Source organism: Scardinius erythrophthalmus (genome assembly GCF_964197995.2).
Source record: "Scardinius erythrophthalmus genome assembly, chromosome: 1".
Classification (NCBI taxonomy): domain Eukaryota; kingdom Metazoa; phylum Chordata; class Actinopteri; order Cypriniformes; family Leuciscidae; genus Scardinius; species Scardinius erythrophthalmus.
Genome location: NC_138221.1, coordinates 63371854 through 63382031, shown reverse-complemented (window position 1 = coordinate 63382031; position 10178 = coordinate 63371854). Strand labels below are relative to the sequence as shown.

The 10178-nt window shown below is 39.4% G+C and overlaps 1 protein-coding gene across 1 annotated transcript; it reads right to left on the bottom strand.

The window, feature by feature from the left end:
* Positions 1-1152: 1152 nt before the first annotated feature.
* On the bottom strand, positions 1153-9874 carry nptx1l (neuronal pentraxin 1 like). Its single transcript, XM_081384040.1, has 5 exons — positions 9325-9874; positions 8510-8717; positions 5225-5469; positions 4921-5100; positions 1153-2402 (listed from the first exon to the last, which is right to left on the bottom strand). Exons 1-5 carry the CDS (start codon positions 9763-9765, stop codon positions 2181-2183), a joined length of 1296 nt encoding a protein of 431 aa, XP_081240166.1. The 5' UTR covers positions 9766-9874; the 3' UTR covers positions 1153-2180.
* Between the last annotated feature and the right edge of the window lie 304 nt (positions 9875-10178).

Here is a 10178-nt window from a genome sequence, read left to right as displayed (position 1 = left end):
GTTTTCGGAAACTGCAGCAACAAAGTTGAGGCATGATGCCAAAATGACTCTGAGGCTGTATCTTTGCAATGCTTTGACAAACTTTATATGTGTCATTGTCACCTTACTCTGACCACAACACATCATACTAATGATTGTACTAATGATTTTCCAGACAATTTTCCTAAAATGGTCTTAATGTCTTTAATTGCTTATTGTTGCAGTTGGTCTGATGCTCCCAGCCATGTTGGCATGACATGTTCTTTTGTGCTTGGCCCCGATAATTGCTTTGTTCATGGCACACCATATTTTGAATGAGTTCATTCTGCGGCAATGTACTATGCTTATGCTTTACATGTTGGTAAGATGGTCTTTTTCTTTTCAAGTGAGCTGTTCTTGACCAGAACAAACTGAAAGTGGACCAGCGATTATGCCAATATTTAAAAGTCTGGCTATGTGAGGCTACTGGTCTAAAATCTACAGTTCAAAAGCATGGGGTCGGTAAGATCTTTTTAGATTTTAAATTGTAATTATATTTCACAATATTACTGTTTTTGCTGTATTTTTCATATATATATATTCAAATATATGCAACCTTGTCTATCTTGTTTTTAAAGAAAATCTATTTTCCAAGGTTGCATATATTTGAATATATATATATATATATATGAAAAATACAGCAAAAACAGTAATATTGTGAAATATAATTACAATTTAAAATGACTTTTTTGCTAATGTATGTTTTTAATATGTTACAGGGTATGCAAAGCTGAATTTTCAGCATGATTACTCCAGTCTTCAGTGTCACTCGATCCTTCAAAAGTCATTGTAATATGATGATTTGGTGCTTAAGAGATTTTCTGATTATTATCAATGTTGAAAACAGAAGTGCTTCATATTTTTGTAGAAACCATGATTTTCTTTTTCAGGATTCATCGATTAGAAGATTCTTGAGTAGAACGTTCAAAAGAACAGCATTTAATTCAAATAGACATTTTTATTACATTATAAATGTCTTAAGCGTCACTTTTGATCATTTATCCTTGCTGAATAAAAGTATTTATTTATTCAAATACTTACTGACTACTTTTGAATGTATTTTTCTCCCAGTAGTTCAAGGCATTTGTTTATTGCAAATCAATCATTTAGGCACTAACACGCGTGCTATTTTTTGTATAACAATTTTATTACAAAACTTAGACCTTTTTCATCTTTCAGTGCTGCCATGCTTTTAGCATATAACAATACAGTATAAAATCTCAACCCAAAATGAGCTAATAAAAGCAGTTTTTCATTGATGCTGTTGCAGCATTTAGATGTTCATGCTGTTTTCTTTACACGTAACATTCCTTGAAAAATACAAACACCTGCCGAGCACGCCACAATTTAAACAACTTTGAATTACCAGCCTGACCATTTCAATTGTGACAAGTTGTAATCAACATAAAGTATCAGTAGTTACACAAGGAAAGAAAGAGATAAATAGAAGTACACCGCAAATAATGACAAATGTGTTGATTTTTTTTTCAACAGCCCAAGGCACCCAGGCTTGAAATGTGTTGGCAATTATCAAGTTATTTTTTACAAACCCACACACACATACACAGACACACCAAAAAAATAAATAAATAAATAAAATGCTTCAAGCAGGAGGTGATAAGACAGAACAGAAGCGTGTGAAAAAAAGAATAACACACTCAGCTTTGCTTGTTTTACATTCTACATCTGAAGTTCACAGTGAGTATCCCAGGCAGTGGATAGATCTATCTAATAATCCTGATGGAGAACAGTAACCTAAGTGGTTCAGAAATCTACTGCATGACTACATGGCTTCCTGTACGAAGGGAGCGGTCAAATGATCCAGGCTGTTAAGATGGAAGTCTGAGCCGTATCACGTTAAGTAGTTTTCCAGTAAGGCGTTGCTTGCCCAAAGCAGAACCACGGTGCCTTCAAGCTAAAACTCTGAATTATCACCAACACCAGCTTTTGCCTTCCAGATCCAAAAATAAATGACAAAGACGTGATCGTTTTTAGGACTGAGAAGTGTTAAGAGACAAGATATATAGAAATATCTAGAAAATTCCAGTTGATATTGATGTCCATGTTCGGCCTTGATTGAAAATGTGCTTTAAAGATGAATGATTTGGTAACAGACACCTGGTAACTCATATCTCCCATTGGCTGGGAGATTTCTGTGCTCTTTAGTTCAGTTGGCGGCAGGCCTCAAATGTCCATTTCGAAGCCCCTCCGTAGATCTCAATGCTGGTTTCCAACCAAGAGAAGACGTTCCCCACAAGTGCTTTGCTGCTGCATGTGGCCAAGTTATAAATCTCTCCCACGGACAGCTTTCGGTCCCAAATGTTGAAATTGGCCATGTCACCGACAAACGCTTGAGTAGCATCAAACCCTCCACCGAGAGTGTCCTGCAGGTAGATAACATTTATTTGAGATGCAGATAAAATAAACGTTGAATGCCTTCAAAGACATAAGATTAGTCCCTGTTAACCTTTGAAGCTAATCTGCACATAAATGATTCATAAATGCGTTTTATCCCTACAGTCGTCTTTGAAGGTCTCTTCATTTAAAATGAGCCAACACCTTCTTGTCTATTGGCTGTGCTATAGTGTATTTTAGAACTGACTGTTTATTATAACTTCGTATAATTGGCTCTGTTACTAAACATAGTGTGTTGACCTCTAAGTGCTTTTCACACTGTGCTTAAATGTGCTGTATGTAATTCTTTGACTGTACTAAATCATACAAATTTGCAGATATTTTGAAACCATGCTAAGTTCACATAAGAACATTGCTACCGGCAGTTATTCTACTCTGAAATGTGTATTCCATGCCGAAATGTCTGTTTTTATTTTGATCTGTGTGATTCCACCACCTGCCAATTTTCCCAATAATATTTTGACACACCCCGGTTGCCAGTTTGTTGAAAACACAGCGTTATTGCAGCCATGGAAGCCAGCAAATGAACTGGATCAAAGATTACAGATTCTACCCGACCTAAAAAGCCTCGGTATCCATCTAAAAATCTCTATGAATGGGAGCATATTAAAACACGGATAAAGCAACTCATCAACTTCCAGATTAAGGGCCAGATTTAATAAACAGGGCAAATTAGCACAATTCCAAAAAAGCGCCAACGGGAGTGGAAAGTTCTGTGCATAATCCACTGACGACGTGCAAATTAAAGAACTTACAGTCAACCGGATAATTTCCATAATGACCAATGCAATCTACCAAGAGCCGCGCAAATTAGCATCTGGTTTAAGACATGCTTTTTTGGGGGGCGAATAATAATGGCGCAAATACCGTTAAATTGACTACCCTAAGTCTCCTCACCTTCCATTGTTAATTGCGCTTGCTCCCATTGCGTGTCCACAATCTGGCAACCTGCATGAGCATTGAGGGAGGAGGGGGCGGGGTAAAGAACTCTCTCCAATATTTTTTTATTTGGACTGCAGTACTCATTTCAACCACTAGCTGTCAATATTACATACTGCTCCTTTAACCCCGGGATATCGTCATTCTAAACCCTGCCTTTAACCCTGGATAAAGGAGCATTTCACACTTGTAATTTATAAGCGGGATTAGCACTGTTTTTTTTTACCCAGGGTTATGAAATGCATTGCGGTGCCAAACTTGTACAGTGTGAAACAAAGCGGTGTTAGAATGTTATGTCTAGATGCTCAACAACCGACAACCAATAGCGTGCCTCATATTCACGTGCTTTGGTCAGTCATTCAAACACAGTGCACTGTATAAAAAGTCGTTTCAGCATTTGAGGGGAAAAATGTCAAATGGTGACAGAAGACATGACAATTGGAGTGAAGAAGAGACTGTTTCAATCTTACCTTTATATTTCAAAACGTCCATTCAGGATAAACTTAATAGTACAGTCGGCAATATATAATATGAGGATGCGCAATGCTAGCGTAGAGCCCTTTTGTAAGCATATCACATGCGGTATTCATCCAATCAGTGAGACTGACACCGCAAATATGCAAATGAGGACGTTAACCCAGGGTTTAGGAATGTACCGTGTAAAACGGCAGCTTATGAATACCCAGGATTAATTGTTAACCCCAGGTAAATTATGAGCAATGTAAAATGTGAATCAAGATAACACAGTTTAAAATGATGCAGGGTTAACTACTGTAGTTCAAGTGTCAAAAGCCCTCTAGAGGTGCATTCACATTTACAGTTGTTCGCCGGCTTCTCGTAAGCGAAATCTAGTAATTTTAATATCCATGGGAGAACGATTTTGCAACGGGTTCAAGTTGGTCATACGGATTAGACGAGCTGCTTGGTTTAAAAGTGATCTGTGCATCATACATCGCTATAGAAACACACACACTTTCCAAACACACTTTTGACCATAGAAAATGTATTTTCACCTGCGAAATTTTGCAAATGTGACCAGGCAGCATCCAAAATAAAATGTAACTTCCTAAGTGAACATTTACATGCGTTGTAATGTTATTGAAATTGTGCCCCTTACACAAACTCACAATAGAGTTTAGCACTAAATATTTCTAAGCTAGTATTTGATCTACTAATACCATACAAAGTACATTAAATATTGTTTATGTATGCATTTTCAAATATATCTTTTTAAGACTGTTGAAAATTGTAAATTTACTGCTTGCTTCAATAAATTATCGGATTGTCTTATCTGAGAAGAATACTTGCAATGCTGCCTTTCAATTTGGCAAAAAAACAAGGTGTTTTACAAGGCATTTGCCGTTTGGAGGAGCCTCTGCATGGGAGAAAGCCTGCGATGCCTTAAAATGCAGCTACGTAGGCAGCTCGCTGTGTTTTGGAACAGAGCCATTGTGTATTCTTCGCTCATCATTAAATCATCTTTGTGTAACACCTTGAGCTACCACACTTTTCTGTATTGATGAGTGAATTCAAACAGAGGACGCATACCTGCTCTTGTCCCAGAATCAATACCCCTTGTGGTTTGATTGGATGATAAGGGGCCAGACTTTCCCCATTTCCCCTCATTACACCATCCTGATAAGCTTCCCACACTCCATCTCGAGTGGTCCATGTGATACAAATGTGATGCCATTTCCCATCGTTGATCAGGAAAGGTAGCTTAGCAACCTACATCGAAAGAGGGCAAAAACCAGATGAAACCTAAACATCACGTTCATTTTGATGCAGACTGCCTGCTTTAAGCATCCATCCATCCATCCATCCCTCTAATGCTGATAGTGTTGGAATGTACCTTGTCATTGATGAGCATTTCCATAGGGTTGTTTCCCCACTCAATAAGAACCAGTTCATTGGCCTGTCCAGGGACTGCGTAAGAGAAAGGCGTCCCCACTCCTGGAGAGGCGTTGGACTTGAGCCACATGCACACTGTGAAGGCGTACATCTCCGGCAGACTCTTCTTGACTTTAGCATACATGTAGTTGGTTCTCAGAGGGAACGTCAGCTGAAATTTATCCAGTGGTCTGTTGTCCTTTTGACCTGTCATTAAAAAAAGAAATAAATACAAACATCAATCCTCAAACAATATTTAACATCTTACCATTGCAGTCTACTGTATAGCAATAAAACAAGACAATCTCTCAAAATAACTGTGTACAGCCGCGTTTCCGCCGAAATTACCCGGAACAAATTGTCCCAGGAACTTTCTTCCCCAGACCTGTTGTTGTCTTCGATTCCATTGTGGTCTAAAGTACCATGAAGATTATGCAAATGATTCCGGTGATGGAGGACTGCGCACTACTTTCCAGTTCCCGCTGTATTTCATCCTCTGAATTTAAGTTTAATAAAGCCTGAACTTCGTTGTTGGTCTGTCGGTCGTACTTTTTAAACTCCGTTGTTGATTCGAGTAGCAAACAACTCTTACAGCACGCAACGCAACAGATTTGAAAATGGTGGTTGAAAAAAAAAGTCAACCAATCAAAATGCGGCATGAGCTCAACCAGTCAGCATATTCAGCGCCCAAGTCACACCCCCGAAAGTTCCTGAACTTTGAGAAAGTACTACCTCGCCAGCAGGGACTTTCTGAGGATTATTTTTACCCGGAACTTCATTTAGACCCTGGTTCCTGCGGTGGAAACCCCAAAGTCCCTAGTTCCTGCGGTGGAAACTCGGCTAAATTCATACAAAATCTCTATACATAATTCTAATCAACTATTCATTGCCGTCTATACATTTATTCATATAAAGAAAATATAATAAAAGCAAAAGCTGTGTTTAAAGTATACTTCTAATAAATAATAATAACCAAAAACATCTATTGATTTATTTGTTTCTTTTCGCCTGGGGAAAGAAAAGCACACTAGTTCTGTCCTCCCACCTGGGAGTCTCCCTCGTTTTATTTATTTCTACCCTTGTGTTTGATTCGCTCCACAGGTAACAAGGAGAAAAAGCTGCAATCGATGGTTGGCAGCATTTCTGGTCTCAGGCAGAGGAATAGTTCACCCAAAAACTACATTGTGTCATATACTCTACTCACTCTCAAGTTGTTCCAAACCCATACAATATTCTCTCCTCCATAGAACATAAACGAATGTGCTAAACAAGTCATACAATCGCTAGACTGCAGGTTGTTATTCCTACAAGCTGAAATTCTGGCCAGTCGCTGTACCTCTTACATCAAGACATATTAAACATGATTTCTAATCAATGAATCTGTTATTTTATTCTAAATCCAGCTCAAAGTTTTAATCCAAACAATGTACAAATTAACTTTTTTGAACATGCGTAGTAGTAACAAATTACTGCCATTTCCATTATAAATGTAAGAATGTGACCCCAATTACTGGTACTGTTCTTATAAAATAGTTACCTAAATGTAACATCCAAACATGAATATTCAGTCACAATGATTTATCCCTTTCTGTCCTGAATTTATAACATTTACAGATCCGAATAACAGTAAAATGTGATTTATGTACCAGGCTAGGGCAAACCCCTTGTATTGAGCATTAAAGCGGCACAAGAAATCTGACACAAGCTGACTGGCAACATGAAACTAGATGTCCATTCACTTCTCTGAAGCGCCTCATATAAAGTGCTCTCAGGCTTTTTGGCCACTTGCGTCGTGCACTTTTCTATTACAGCTCGCTCTGAACCGCTGCCACTGAATGCATTATACACTCCTCATATGAGGGTGGATGAGGTTATATGTGCACATTGAAAAAACGTGACTAATCAATTATGCTATTCGTTCTTGGTTATTTTCAGTAACAATTTTATTGGATTAGTTCACCCAAAAAGGAAAATGATCCAAATATTTACTCACCCTCAAGCCATCCTAGGTGTATATGACTTTCTTCTCTCAGCCAAACACTATCAGAGTTATATTAAAAAAATTCTGGCTCTTCCAAGCTTTATAATGGGAGTGAAGGGTACCTTAGATTTTGAAGCCCAAAAAAGCGCATCCAGATATCATTAAAGTTATCCAGATGGCTGCAAGGGGTTAATAAAGGCCTTTGAAGGTCTAGTAAAGGTTCATTGAAGTGAAGCAATGCAGTTTTGTAAGAAAAATATCCCTATTTATAACTTTATAAACTGTAATCGCTGGCATCCGGTAACGGCCGTACGCGAGTCTAGTTCCGGTGGAAGAATGACCTCTGACCCAACGCATGACGTATTGACAAACGCGGAGAGGATAGAGTAAAACAAAACTCCGGTTTTAAATTCTAAAACGTTATAAAACGACAATTTTTTAAAGAGAAATATGGGAGAAGCTTGAGTTTGTTCCACGAGAGGCGTTTACTCTCACCTTAGCTTACGCTACTCCTACATCCTACGTCATGCGTCGGGTCAGAGCTCACACTTTTATGATGGATGGATGTGCTGTTTTGGGCTTCAAAATCTTGAGCCCCATTCACTCCCATTATAAAGCTTGGAAAAGCCAGGATATTTTTTTAATATAACTCCGACTGCGTTTGGCTGAAATAAGAAACTCATATCCACCTAGGACGGCTTGAGGGTCAGTAAATTATAGAGTCATTTTTTTATTTTTGGGTGATCTATCCCTTTAAAGCTCAAAACATATTTGGAGCTTGGTGATGTGACTGGATGCAAAAGCTCAGCTTGGACATCCTGCAAAGTCTCTTTGTACTTCACAGAAGAAATAGTCTTATTTGTATGGAATAGAATGAGGGCGAGTAAATGATGAAAATGCACATCCCTTAAAATTCCCTTCATGCTTTTAAGACTGTAAAAGGTTGAGAGAAATTATGCATTTTAATGACCGACGAAAACGTGATTCACATGAATGAAAATTCATGAGCTTGCAAAAACTCTCTGGTACCAATCTGTAAATCATGCTATAAAGCTGGTTGGGTGGAATTGGATATGCAAAGCAATGCAGCTCTGTAGACCCCCTCCTCTCTGCGACACACCAGCGACACCACGACGGCAATTTATTATCCATGCTGGCTCGCTCAAGAGTATTTTCTCATAGAAAAAAAGAAAGCAGGTAAGATAAGCGCCCGTTACATCTACACGACACGCATGTGATAGGTGGAGCAGAAACGCGAACGGTTACCTTTTTCTAGATCGGTTATTCTCTGGTGCAGTGAGGTGAGAGTGGACTCCACGCGCCCGCGCTGCTCGCTCTCGTTGCGCATCCCGGGCTTCCCTTCCTCCAAACCGTTCACACGGGACAGGACCTGCTTCTCCAGGTCGTCGATTTTGTTCTGAAGAAGATCCTTCAAGCTGTTCGCCTGGACGGAGTTGTTATTCCGGCTGAATTGCTATGAAATATAAATGGGAATATCTGTTTGTGAGATAAATGTTTCATTTGAGTTTACATTAAAAAAAACGCCAACCTGATAAAAGGCGCTATGAAATATCGAGTAAATATATTTCATGTAATCAAATGTGATCAATCAACCTGAATGAATTAAGTTACACAAATAAAAGTAATTTTAAAGGGTCCAGATTATGCGGAAACAACTGCACACTGTGTATAAAGCATGTTTTTAGTTAAGAGTTTTTTTTCCCTACATTTTTACATATTGCATATTCATATATGCGTTGCAATGTTCATTATCAGAAAATAGGCTAGTTTACGTTTTAAAAAAATGCGATAAAACGTTAATCAAGCAAGACTCATCTTAATGGCCATGGTGTGAAAGATTCGGAATAATTATTTCAATATTTATTTAATTATTTCATTTTAATCTACGGTTTTCTGTCAGCGGTCTCAGTAGGCGTAATGCGTCTCTTAAAAGAGGATTATGCGCCATTATTCAGCACCGCTTTATAGTGTGGTGAATCGGTGTGCTATTCTAAAATAAAGTTGTGAGAATCCACCGCGGATGGAAGAAAGCGCCCTAGGAGAGAACAAACATAGCCTACCTCCAGGTTTTCAAGCCTCTGCTTGAGTGACTGTAAAGTCTGCGAGAGTTGAGCCAGTGTGTCCGTGGGACCCCTCGACACATCTCCCATTGTGTTCTTGGTGCCCGTTTCCTTCCGTCGTCCGCCGACCCGCGCGTCTCCGGGCTCGGACGCGCTCTGACTTTCACACCGCGTCAGCTTGGAAGTCAGTTCCCTGATCGTTTCCTTCTGGTTCATGATCGTTTCCTTCTGTTGAAGCACAGTCTCTCGCAGTTGCATGACCGTGCTCTTGAGGTCCTCCCCGGGAACGCTGTTCTGCAGTGTGGCGGCGCATATGTCCATATCCTTGGGTACGGACGTGCAAATGAACTGGGTCTGTCCGAAGTCCTGGCTCATCCCGTCCGCTAAAAGACAAAAAAGTAAAAAAAGTTTCCAGTGCATCCCTCTCGCTCCAGCCTCCATGGCGCGTTTGTTTTCGGAGTCTCTTCTGGACAAGTGATTTCAGCAGCACTCTCTCTCTCTCTCTGTCTGTCTCTCTGTCTCTCTCTCTCTGACAGCTTGTGCTGATTGTAATCCGGTTGTGGTGCGCGCGGGGTTTATATAGCACGCGCGTCTGCGGCGGTGAGCTGCATCACGCGCCTGATCATGATCTCCCGCCCCTGGATATTAAAGCAGAAAAAACAACCAGTAAGTCAGAGAAACTCGTTTTTTTTTTTTTTTTTTTTTTTTTTTTTTTTTTGTTACCCCGGTGGCCGGATTTTCATTTATTTTTCTAAAGCTGAGTTAATTCTACACAATCATTGGAAGATTTTCGTCTTTGCGGGAAGAAATAATATCGTTACGTTTTACAGAAAAAAAAGTTTGATATGCAGTAC

What these genes read in the sequence shown, in the direction of transcription:
- nptx1l (XM_081384040.1), bottom strand. Translation starts at nt 9,765, where the DNA reads ATGGAGGCTGGAGCGAGAGGGATGCACTGGAAACTTTTTTTACTTTTT. An exon ending in AGAGGCTTGAAAACCTGGAG is followed by an intron (nt 8,718 to 9,324) that starts GTAGGCTATGTT and finishes TATATTTCATAG; the next exon opens with CAATTCAGCCGGAATAACAA. An exon ending in AATAACCGATCTAGAAAAAG is followed by an intron (nt 5,470 to 8,509) that starts GTAACCGTTCGC and finishes TTTTAATGACAG; the next exon opens with GTCAAAAGGACAACAGACCA.